Raw genomic sequence first — 13,277 nt, 5'->3', positions numbered from 1 at the left:
CATAAGTTATTGGAACCAACTAATTGGATATTCTGACAATTGTTAGTTTAAAATAACCAGAATAACGCCAGTTCTCTGGCAGCACTGAATTAGTATATATTATGGTGCCACTATTAATATTTTCATATTTAAATTACTTCTGAATTTAGTTCATTTGTAATAAAGGAAAAGGGCATAAAAGCTGTTGTGATTGTTCTGGAGGACAATAAGATGATAGCTTATCTCGATTTTATTTAAATGCATAGGCTCCATAATTCCTTATATTTCTGTCCAACCAAGATGTATTATTTCAGATTTAAAATTAGTAATTGAGCTTGAATTCTGCTTTGTGGGAGTTTCACGGTCACCTGTACAAAAGACTCTTCATTTACCACTCCTCTTTCCTGTTTTACGATTATAGTTCCTTAGACTACCAATCTATCCAATAAATTCCATTCAAAATCTTAATTTCCTGGCTGAACTCACCCCTCAGCTCCTTAATATCAAGGAATAAAGTTGGAGAGGTACGTTGATAGGATATGTTTAGAGGGTTATAGGTCAAGTGCAGTCAAATTAGATGAGCTTGAATGGGCATCTTGGTCAGCAAGGACCTGTTTTTATGCCATATAATGCTATGAATGTAAACTTATTTTTATTATTGGACTATTGGTAAAGTTCTGGAGAAGAATCGGCTCTGTTGCCAGATGACAGCAATATTTCCTTTCTAAGATAACTCAGAAAGGCATACAATAAAATATTAAACTAGAACTTTGGTGTATAGAAAACTATATCAATTGGTAATATTTTTCAAGGTGGCACCAAGAGCTGCTTCCATTGAGATTGTGTCTCAGACTTGGTTGTTTTTTAAGTTTGTGGGGGTGGTTTTGTGGACAGAGTGGGAAGTTGAAGGTCAGGTTAGGGTTTAGGGACAGTGATGTGGAGGAGTTAGAGGTCAGATTAGGGTTCAGAGGCAGGGATGTGGAGGAGTTAGAGGTCAGGCTCCTGCTCCGTGTTCCATGATTGAAGTGCAATGACATGGACAGCTGACAAAAGACATCCACAGTTCGGGCAGCTTCTATGGAGGGGAATAAACATTTGATATTTTGGCCAAGACCCTATATCAGAACTGGAAAGGAAGGGGGAAGAAATCAGAATAAGAAGGTGAGGGAGGGGAAGGAGTACAAGCTGACAGGAGATAGGTGAAGCCAGGTAAGAGGGAACATGGGCAGGTGGGGGAAGTGGGATGAAGTAAGAAGCTGGAAAGTGACATTCGGAAGAGACAAAGAGCTGAAGAAGGAGGAATTTGATAGAAGAGACTATGGAAGGAGGAAGGGCACCAGAACGAGGTGATAGGTAGGTGAGGAGAAAAGAGGGGATAAGAGAAAGTCAGAAAGGGAAATTGAAAAGGGGGAATTAAAAAAGAGGGAAGGGGAAGGGAGGAGAAATTACCAGGAGTTAGAGAAATTCTCCTCCATTTCTTGGACTCCTTCTTGAAAGCACGGGGGTGGCGCAGTAGTGTAGTGGTTAGCACAGCACTGTACAGCACCAGCAACCTGGGTTCATTTACCAGCACTGTCTATCAGGAGATTGTACGATCTCCCTGTGACCACATGGGCTTCCTCCAGGCGCTCCGGTTTCCTCCCACATTCCAAAGACGACTTGGTTGGTAATTGGTCATCGCAAATTGTCTGGGTGGTACAACTCCAAGGTCTGGAAGGGCCTATTCCACACACTAGCTCAATAAATAAATGAGTTCCCCTTCCTCTACCATCAATGCTGCATTTCCGCATCTCCTCCACTTCACAGACACTGCATCTTTCTGCCACCATAACAGGGATAGACCTTACATCCCATGAGATCCGCACCCAGCGCATCATTCTCCATAACTCCTGGCATCCACAACAGGATCCTCCCACTAAACACCCCTTCCCAAACTCTCCCCCACCACAATCTGCTTTCTGCAGGGATTGCTCTTTCCATGATGCCCTTATCCACTCATCCCTCCCCACTGATCCCCCTCCTGGCACTTACAAGTAGGACAGATGCTACAACTGCCCCTTCACCTCCTCTCTCATCACCAGGTGAGGCAACACCACCGGTAAGTCTGTTGGTGATATCTACTGTATCCAGTACTCCCGGTGCAACCTCCTCTACATCAGTGAGATCCGGCATAGATTGGGGGACTGACACATCGAACATCCTCTAACCATCTGCCACAACAGGTGGGATTTCCAGGTGGCCATCCATTTTAATTCCACTTCCCATTCCCATTCTAATATATCAATACATGGCCACCTCTACTGCCAATGATAAGGCACTGGTATGACTTCACTTGGAGTACTAAGGGCAGTTTTGGGCTCCTTATTTAAGGATTATACAGAAAGTTTGAGGTTAATAACTCATCACTTAATAACTGATCGGGGTGATTGATAGGTTCATGGCCTAAGGTAGAAGGAGATGAGTTATTAACTTCAAACTTTCTGCATAATCACTCAAAGAGTGGACCTGCATGTGCATGTAACGACAGATGTATAACTCATCTCCTTCTACTTAGGCCATGAACTTATTAATCACCCCTGCTGTGGGCACTTTCTGGAGGTCCAAGATCTGTGTGCTCCACGACAGCTGGACTAAGTGAGTAAATGGTAAATGTAGGAGGGGACTATGCTGAAAAATAAATATGCTAGGTTTTCTAAAATTGACTCTTTCTACCTTAGGCCACAAACTTATCAATCACCCCTGGCAAAGGTACTTTGAACTTCTGAACTTTGAAATGATTCAAATAGCTTTTTGACACCATATCCACTTCTATAGGAAATTTTTCATGAAGAAATGTCAGATATGGACAACATTAGAGTGATTTATGGGAACTATGGGAATATATTCACAAAACGGTTACATGCTGAGCTTTAAGTTGGTGGGCAGAGGAATGTTGATACTTCTCCTTCAACTTGCGAAATTCTCATGATGACTAGTTTTGTTCTCTATGGCTATTTATTAAGAAAGAAACTTTGCACCTCAGTAATAAATCCCACACTGGCACTAGGCGAAAAATGTGTAAAATCAAACTCATACACATGCCAAGGAACATGTTCCAAACTAGAAACAGCTACAGATTGAATGTGAAATACATGACCAACATGTTCACAGAAGTGTTGTCTACGTTGGGCTTCTGAGTTAATTTTCATAAACCCGCAAGCTAAAGGTGCCAAACCAAGATCCTAATGCATTTGTTGAGATGATACCCTGAAGAGTTAGCCTATGGTAAGGGAGAGGTATTGAGGGCAAATAGTGAGGGAATGAGCCAAGGCCAGTAGCATTTCTATGAAGCATGGCAAATACTATACCAGTTAAAAGTTAGAATAATATTCCCTTAACTTTTACTTTACCTTCCACCCCTATTTTAAGCTTTTCTTCTCTGCATAATTTCTAACTGAGGGCTTCTGTCATTCACTGCAACGTGCACTTAACCATTATCCTTCAAGCTTCTGCAGCTTCTCATCCCGTCCATCATCCCCTCTGCTGAATTTTGGCAATCCTTCCTTACTGGACAACTACCCAGCTCTTCTACTTACCTCCTTGCTCCCTTCTCGTCTTCAGAATTTCATTTCTACCCAGCCATATTCAATTATCTCAAATACGAGAAAATCTGCAGATGCTGAGTCCTGCTGAAGGGTCTCGGCCCGAAACATCAACTATTTCACTCTTTTCCATCGATGCTGCCTGGCCTGATGAGTTCCTCCAGCATTTTGTGTGTGTTGCCAACATTCAATTAATTATCTCTCCATCTCCTTGGTGTTGTATTTTGGGAATCAACACATAAGAAGCAGTCATAGCCCTACAACCATCGCGCTACTGAACCGGAGTGGATAACTTCACTCACCTCAGTGTTGAACTAACTCCACACCTGCAGACTCATTTTCAAGGACTCTGTAGCTCATGTTTTCAGTATTATTTATTTACTTTTTTATTATTTGCAGAAATTGTCTTCTTTTGCATATTTGTTGTTTGTTGTCATCATTTGTGTATAGTTTTTCATAAATTCTATTGTATTTCTTTATTTCCCTGTAAATACCTGTAAGAAAATGAATCTGAAGCTAGTTTTTGGTGACATAAATATTTTGATAATAAATTTGCTTTGAACTTTGACAAAACCTCATGGTATTTTTTTAAACTGGGTCAGCCTATCTGTCAAGGGATTCTATTTTGATGTTAGGCTTGTTTTAGGCATATTATTATGGTTGTATAAATTGGGAAATGGTATGATAGATTTTTTGACACAAGTGCCAAGGCTATTCTGTTCATGATATATTTTGTGATGGTAATAGTGGCATATTTCCTTTTTATGCATCTAAGTTTCCAGCAGATTAGTGCAACACAGTTGTAGAGGTGCAGTCACATCCTTCGTCTACCTCACAATTTACATAATTCTAATTCAAGAGGCAAGATTGATTTTGATAGCATGAATCTTAACTGAGTATTATTTAGTTTAATAGTAATGCGAACTGAGGGATGCCAGTAGACTATGGCAGGGTCTAAATGAGATCACTGGGCACAAAGAAAAGGCTGGGAATATCAATAACTGTGGTGCTTCTCTTCCTGACGAACGTAACGTATTCTACGCAAGATTCGAACAGAAGAGGAGCATCCCGTTCCCTCTGGATGAACCGGACCTGGTGGCAGCGAGATTCTTCGTCACCGAGGAGGACATTAGAAGGGCCTTCCTGAAGATAAATCCAAGGAAGGCGACGGGCCCAGATGGCATCCCAAGAGGGGTCCTCCGGGCCTGTGCAAGCGAGCTAGCTGGAGTGTTTGCTGACATCTTCAACTGCTCCTTGCTTCAGTCTAAGATCCCCTTGTGTTTTAAGAAGGCAACGATAATCCCGGTGCCGAAGAAGAGCAAGGTGGCATGCCTGAATGACTATCGACCTGTGGCTCTGACATCAATTTCTATGAAGTGCTTCGAGAGATTGGTTATGGCACACATCAACCACAGCCTACCAGTCAACCTCGATGCTTTGCAATTCGCCTACCGGAGCAACAGGTCAATGGCAGATACCATCTCTCCGGCCCTACATTCCTCCTTAGAACACCTGGAGAATAAAGACGCATACGTAAGGCTTCTTTTCATTGACTACAGCTCTGTCTTTAATACCATCATTCCAAATAAATTGATTCCTAAGCTCCGGAACCTGGGCCTTAGCACTCAGATCTGCAGCTGGATCTTCAACTTCCTCACAGACAGGACCCAGGCTGTAAAAATAGGAGACAAGCTCTCCTCTACAATCACTCAGAGCACCGGTGCCCCACAAGGCTGTGTACTCAGCCCCCTGCTGTACTCACTGTACATCCATGATTGTGTAGCAAAGTTTCCATCAAACTCAATATATAAGTTTGCTGATGACACAACAATTGTAGGCTGTATCTCAAGTAATGATGAGTTTGAGTATAGAGAGGAAATTAAGAACCTGGTGGCATGGTGCGAAGACAATAACCTTTCCCTCAACATCAGCAAGACGAAGGAATTGGTTGTTGACTTCAGAAGGAGTAGCGGACCACACGACCCAATTTACATCGGTGGTGCGCAAGTGGAACAGGTCAAAAGCTTTAAGTTTCTCAGGGTCAATATCACAAATGACCTGACTTGGTCCAACCAAGCAGAGTTCACTGCCAAGAAGGCCCACCAACACCTTTACTTCTTGAGAAAACTAAAGAAATTTGGCCTGTCCCCTAAAAACCTCACTAATTTTTATAGATGCACTATAGAAAGCATTCTTCTAGGGTGCATCACAACCTGGTAGGGAAGTTGTCCTGTCTAAGACCGAAAGAAGCTGCAGAAGATCTTGGACACGGTGCAGCACATCACACAAACCAATCTTCCGTCCGTGGACTCACTTTATACCGCACACTGTCGGAGCAGTGCTGCCAGGATAATCAAGGACACGACCCACCCAGCCAACACACTTTTTGTCCCTCTTCCCTCCAAGAGAAGGCTCAGGAGCTTGAAGACTCGTACGGCCAGATTTGGGAACAGTTTCTTTCCAACTGTGATAAGACTGCTGAACAGATCCTAACCCGGATCTGGGCCATACCCTCCAAATATCCGGACCTGCCTCTCAGTTTTTTTGCACTATCTTACTTTCCATTTTTCTATTTTCTATTTATGATTTATAATTTAAATTTTTACTATTTCTAATATTTTTAATATTTAATATTTGTAATCCAGGGAGTGGGAAGCGCAGAACCAAATATCGCTGTGATGATTGATTGTTCTAGTATCAATTGTTTTGGCGACAATGAAGTATAAAGTATAACTGCTGAGCTACACCTTAGTAAAACCAGCAGAACCTTCATCTTAGCTATGTAACAAAATTTTTTAAAACTCTTTGAGCAAAGTATTCTTTTAACTTAGCAGTAACAATGATTAGTGCCAGCTAAATAGAATGATATATGTGTCATATTAACAGCAAGACATCCATTCTTTTAAGAAGCTATGGAGTATCAGGTTTGCAATTATTAATAAATGGATTTGAAAATCTATTTATAAATATTTCATATTAACATATTTCTGGGATGGAAAAATAAGCCTCCACTTCACATTAAAAGGCCGGCAAAGCAGGCCTAGGCATCTACGTCGGATTTCAGACTGGCAAACCAGCATGGACAAGGGCTGGTGTCTTTCCCTAAGGCCAGTGATTTTTTGACAGGTTCCAGAGTTGGAGTTCCATGTAGGCAGGGAGAACAAGGTCTGATTAACTCCTGGGCTCGCAAATCAGTGAGACTAGAGTTCGAGGCCTAGTGTTCGGGGCCCTGTCATTGGCGAATCCGGAGTTCGAGGCCTAGTGTTTGGGTCTTGGGGTCCATGCTGAGGATCAAAGCTTGTGGGTCAAATTGGAAGTCTTGAAGTTGAGACCTGTTGCCCGTGTCTGTGTTGGGTAAGTCAACGACCTAATGTTTGTAAGATCAAGTCCAAGTTCGCTGGAGGCTGGAGACCAAAGATGGACTGTCCTAGGGTTGTTGTTGTTGTTTTGTTTTATTCTGTACTCTTCTGTCAAATATTGTGGTCATGCTATGTTGGCACTGGAATGTGTGATGACCCTTGTGGGCTGCCCTCAGCACATCCTTGGGTGTAATACACACAAAATGTAGGAGGAACTCAGCAGACCAGGTAATATCTATGGTAAAGAGTAAACAGTCGATGTTTTGGATCAAGACCTTTCATCAGGACAACCAACACATCCTTGGGTGTGCTGGTTGTTAGCACAAAAGGCACATTTCAATGTTTCGATGTGCATGTCATAAGTAAATTTGAATCTTGAATCATGGTTTAACTGAAGATAAATCAAAGATAATCCCAAAAAGTTCTTTGGTTATAATAACAGTAAAAAGATGACTAGGGAGAGACAAGGTGTTTTTAAAAACAATCAAGGCTGCATATGTATGGAGCCACAGAAGATGGTCATGATTTTGAAAGTCTATTTCTCCTCAGAGTTTACTAAGGGGAATATCATGGATGGCAAAGTATTGATGTAACAAGTATGAAATCTTGGAACACATACATGTTATGAGAAAAGAGTTATTTGCAGCATTGAAGTGTGTTAAGGTGGGAAATCTACAGGGCTGACCAAGTGCACTCCTGGATCTTATGGGATGCCAGTGAAGAAACTGTGGAAGCCCTTGCAGAGATAGTTGCTTCATTGTTAGTCACTGGGGAAATTCCAGAAGACTGGAGGGCAGCCATTGTTCAAGAAGTCTAGGAAAAACAGGCCAGGAAGCTACAAAGTCAGTGAGCCTGATTTCAGTTGTAGGGAAGATCTCGGAAGGAATTCTGAGAGACAGGCCTTTGATAGTCTAGGCCTGGTCAGGAAGAGTCAGCATAATTTTGTGCACATAAGGTCATATCTGATGAATATTTTGGAGATTTTTGAAGAGGTATCAAAGGTGATAGATGAAGTTAGGGCAGTGGATGTTGTCTATATGGACTTTAGTAAGGCCTTTGACAAGATCCTGCACGACAGGCTGACCTGGAAGATTAGTTTGCATGCCACTCAGGGGGTGCTACCAAAGTGGATTCAGAATTGGTTCAATGATAGGAAGTATAGGGTGGTTGTTGTACGTGAATTCTCTGACTGGAGGCTTGTGATGAATGGGGTGCCCCAGGAATTAGGATAGGACCTATACAGTGAATGACAAGGCACTGATGAGCCTTGTGGAACAGAGGGACCTGGGAGTACAAATGCAGAGTTTGCTGAAAGTGCCCATGCAAGTAGAAAGAGTAATGAAGAAGGCATTTAGCATGCTGGCCTTCATCAGTCAGGACATTGAATTTAGGAGCAGAGACATTACGTTGCAATTACATAAGTCTTCATTTATATAACTGCACTTGGAGTATTCTGTACAGTTTTGGTCACATTGTCAAGCTGGACAGGGCATAAAGATGCTGCCTGGACTATAGGACCTGAGTAACTGGGCGAGGTTGGTCATAATGGGTCTTTATTCCTTGGAGTATAGAAGAATGAGTGGTGACCTCAAAGAAGTTTATAAAGTCATGTGGTGTACAGATAAGGTGGATGGTCATGTGCTTTTCTCCAGGGTTCAATAGTCCCAAACTAGAGGACAACATGGAGGAGAGAGATTTAAATGAGCACTGCGAGTTAACTTCTTCACACAGAGGGTAGTGAGTACCTGGAGTGATTTGTCAAAGGAAATGGTTGAAGCAGGTACAATTGCACCATTTGAAAGGCATTTTGAAAGGTACGTGGAGGGTCGTGGGCCAAATCTGAGCAAGTAGGACTATCAAGGGGAATGCTATGGTCAGCATGTACCAGTTGGGCTGAAGGGCCTGTTTCCATGTTGTATTACTCTTATGATTCAATGACTCCAGAACTGATTAGTAAGAATTTGTTCTGTCTTTTTTAATGAAGGCAATGAGGAAGAAAATCATATAAATCCATTAATTACTAATGTCATCTGACACATTTTCCACCCAGTTGATTTTTCATATTACTGGATTCAAATAATTACTCACCACTGAATGAGTTCAGCTTACAACTTGGAATCAAGAATTACAGTAAAAATAAATTACTTGATTTTTTTTTGAAATTCCTTTTGAAGTGATGCCTACTTTTCTCCGAGAATTCAAGTTCAAAGTAAATGCATTATCAAAGTACATGTATGTCACCATATGCAACCCCGAGATTAATTTCCTTGCGGGCATACTCAACAAACCCATAATTAAATAATAACCATAATAGTATCAATGAAAGCCTGCACCAAATTGGGTGATCATTCAACATGCAAAAGACAACAGACTGTGCAAAAACAATAAGAAAGAAACAATAATAATAAAAAAGTAATAAATATTGAGAACATGAGATCAAGTGTCCTTGAAAGTGAGTTCAAAGGTTGTGGGAACATTTCAATGATGGGGCAAGTGAAGCTGAGTGAAGTTATCCCCTTTGGTTTAGGAGCCCAACACACATACAGCCTGGAAACAAACGCACCAGTGAAACATCTGGCATCATTTACACTAAGCTGACCTTAATTCAATTTTGTTCTCTGCACATCCATCCAGTTTTCATTAAACTCATATCTTTAAAATTCATCACATGCATAATTAGCAATAGTATTTAGTTAGACCATAAGATCATAAGACATAGGAGCAGGTTTAGGCCATTCAGCCCATCTGAATCAGTCTGCTCCTCCATTCCGTCATAGCTGATTCTGGATCCCATTCAACCCCATGCACCTGCCTTCCCTCCATATCCTTTGATGCCCTGACTGATCAGGAAATGATCAACTACCACCTTAAATATACGAACGGACTTGGACTCCACTGCAGTCTGGCAGAGCATTCCACAGATTTACCGCTCTCTGGCCTAAAAAAAATTCCTCCCTACTTCTGTTTTAAAGGATTGTCCCTTAATTTTGCGGATGTGCCCTCTAGTTCTGGATACCCCCACCATAGGAAACATTGCCCCTCATCCACCCCGCCTAGTCCTTTGAACATACGGCAGATTCAATGAGATCTTCTAAATTCCTGTGAATACAGACTCAACGCTGCCAAACACTCCTCGTGTGTTAACCCCTTCATTCCCGGAATCATTCTCATGAACCTCCTCTGGACTCATTCTAATGATAACACATCCTTTCTAAGAAATGGGGCCCCAAGCCATTCCAAGTAAGGCCTGACTAGTGTCTTACAAAGTCTCAGCATTTTCTCCTTGTTTTTATATTCTATTCCCCTTGAAATAAATCCCAACATCGCATTTGCCTTCTTTACCACAGACTCAACCTTGAAATTAATCTTCTGGGAGTCTTGCACAAGGACTCCTAAGTCCCTCTGCACCTCTGACGTTTGATCCCCATTTAGATAACAGTCTGCACTATTGATCTTTTTATCAAAATACATTATCATACATTTCCCAACACTGTACGGTATTCCATAGTTGTTTTTTTTTAATATTAGTGTCCATTAGTGTGAAATACAAATGGCACATGAACTACATGTTTTGGAAGTAAGTCACCAAAGACTTGCAGCCTGCTCAGCAGGGCTTATTGACAAACTAGACCTTAGAGGAATGGATATTGTGTGGGTCCGGCAATAAAAGGAATTTGAAAAGGAATTCTCCCAGTGGCCACACATTTTAATTCCATATCCCATTCCCATTCTGATATGTCTATCCATGGCCTCCTCTACTGTAAAGATGAAGCCACACTCAGGTTGGAGGAACAACACCTTATATTCCGTTTGAGTAGCCTCCAACCTGATGGAATGAACATTGACTTCTCTAAGTTCCGTTAATGCCCCACCTCCCCCTCGTACCTCATCCGTTATTTATTTATATACATACATTCTTTTTCTCCCTCTGTCCCTCTCACTATACCCCTTGCCCATTCTCTGGGTTCCCCCCCCCCTTTTCTTTCTTCCTGGGCCTCCTGTCCCATGATCCTCTCATATCCCTTTTGCCAATCACCTGTCCAGCTCTTAGCTCCATCCCTCCCCCTCCTGTCTTCTCCTATCATTTTGGATCTCTCCCTCCCCCTCCCACTTTCAAATCTCTTACTAGCTCTTCTTTCAATTAGTCCTGATGAAGGGTCTCAGCCCAAAACGTCAACTGTACCTCTTCCTGGAGATGCTGCCTGGCCTACTGCATTCACCAGCAACTTTGATGTGTGTTGCTTGAACTTCCAGGGTCTGCAGAATTCCTCGTGTTTGAGAGGTGATTGTTGGTCCTATATTTGCTCCTCGATCCTAAGGCACATTGCTTTGTTCAGAGTTTGTTGACTGAGCTGTCTAAATTGTGTGGGTTAAGAAGTGAAATGCTATTAGAAAGTTACCTATCTGTTAAATGAAAATATCCCAAAAAGGAGCTGAAATATATAAGACTCTACAGTCACTTTATTCCGTATCATTGTAGACTTCTTGGAGTGGTTCATACAGAGAAGTAATTTCAAAAATACATAATACTTTTAATGTTTGCTTTACAAACTGCAGAAAACTAATTTGAATTAGGCTTAATATTGTTCCTGTCCATAAGTATGTTTCATAAAGTATTCACTAATAAATTTTGTGAAACCTACTGAAAATGTAATGCTCCATTAATTGGTACCTTTGAAGTTTTTTGAATCAGATCTACTGCACGTTTGTAAATCAGAAAGACTAATTCTTGACATAATTTGAATAAAGCACAAAGGATTTATTACGTATTTTCAGTTTAGTTTTAGATAGGTTGCAAAATCTCAGGTTTAAAACTGCCATTACCAATATTAATTGGCAGACATGTGCTTCATTCAGAATCTGTCTCGTATATCTATAGAGGTCTTAGACATTGATTTAATCAAGTTAACTGCTTGATCAAAATTGCAGAGGAAATTGTTACACAAGTTTGCAAACATTTTTCAGTTAAAATAGACTCCCCCATCTAATGAAAGGTCATCAATCTACAGCATTAACTTTGTTTCTCTTTCCACTGATGGTTGATGAGCTGTTGACTATTCCCAGCATTTTGTTTCAAGCATTTGTATTAGCTTGCTCTCCCAACAGTAAACTTCTAAGATTTTTTTGGACAAAAGTAAAGAGTGCACAATTTGACAAGAATGTGTCAAGTAACTAGCTATGTTTTTACACAGCACTGGCTTGCAAGCATGCATCACGTTTGCTGCAAGTACCCAATCCGGAAGTCTCGAGATGATGCTGCTGACACAATGGAGCTGAATTTACCTTGTCTAAGTAGTTGTAGGTTTCTCACTTCCTCTCGTACCTGCAGCTGTAGAACCTGCTGAAGTACCTCTTGTCTTTGACCTTCCTGCACTATTCCCATCCGTTCCAGCTTTTCACCGTTTAGCCTAAGTAGTGCCCGACCTGTGGAAAGAATTGTATTTTGAAAACCAGCATTTGAACATTTTACAGAATACATGTACTGGAAGATTTGCCTTTGGAGCCATTTAAATGTAATAATATCCCCAGGAAATAAATTCAAACACAAAGTTAGAAGATGGCATAGTTACAATGAAAAATATTTTCCTTTATGTTCCCATTGCAGTTACAATGGGAATTCTGAATAAAAGCAGTTAACTCATCAATACAAAAACTGTCCAATAAGAAAATTCTATATTTTCAAATCTAAATGAAGTAATTATTCAACATGCATAAAACCATTAAGTCATCAAGGATATTAGCTCTGCCAAGAGCAAGTGTTCTGTTGTTCTTTATTAGCTACTCATTCATTCAGATGTACTGTCTTTGCCTTGTGGCATTTTCAATTTAGTAAGGAAGACAGGAATCAATTCAATTCGATTTCTTTCAGAATGACAGGACGTATCCCTGTGGCAATTTATTCCAGCACGATACACTCATGTCAATACAAGCTTGCTATTAATGAACACGGGAATAAATCTGAAATCAGTCCTGAATGCAAACCAGGTCACAACTATGGTTTGTTGCTCTGTATCTGATTACTTCATGAATTAAAAAAGTAACTTTCAGATAACATTTCAAATTCTCAACTAATATCACGAGCTACACAGGAAATTCAATACTTGCTGTAATTTGTTAAGTTTTATTGACAATATTTTAAAGCAGCTTGGTAACAGGTTAATCCTGTACTTTCGGAAACTAGATAATCCAACGCCAAATAGCAATACAAAAGCAGATCAGTTATTCACAGACACAAGAGGCTCTGCAGATGCTGGAAGTCTAGAGTAATACACACAATGTGCTGGAGGAGCTCAGTAGGTCAGGCAGCATCTGTGGGAAAAAGTACAGTCAACGTTTCAGGCCAAAAGCCTTTGGCAGG

At 40.9% G+C, this 13,277-nt stretch overlaps 1 protein-coding gene across 3 annotated transcripts in view; it reads right to left on the bottom strand.

Annotated features, from left to right (window-relative positions):
• Window positions 1-13,277, bottom strand: part of samd10b (sterile alpha motif domain containing 10b) — a 118,197-nt gene that overhangs the window by 15,067 nt on the left and 89,853 nt on the right. For 2 of the 3 annotated variants that reach the window (XM_072276997.1, XM_072277007.1), the window contains exon 4: window positions 12,203-12,343. In XM_072276997.1, the coding sequence (XP_072133098.1) occupies window positions 12,203-12,343 (141 nt within the window). The remainder of the gene's footprint in view (window positions 1-12,202; window positions 12,344-13,277) is intronic. The other variant, XM_072277018.1, reaches the window with a different exon arrangement.

This window comes from Mobula birostris, chromosome 2, assembly GCF_030028105.1.
Source record: "Mobula birostris isolate sMobBir1 chromosome 2, sMobBir1.hap1, whole genome shotgun sequence".
Taxonomy (NCBI): domain Eukaryota; kingdom Metazoa; phylum Chordata; class Chondrichthyes; order Myliobatiformes; family Myliobatidae; genus Mobula; species Mobula birostris.
This window is presented reverse-complemented; position numbering and strand designations above follow the sequence as displayed.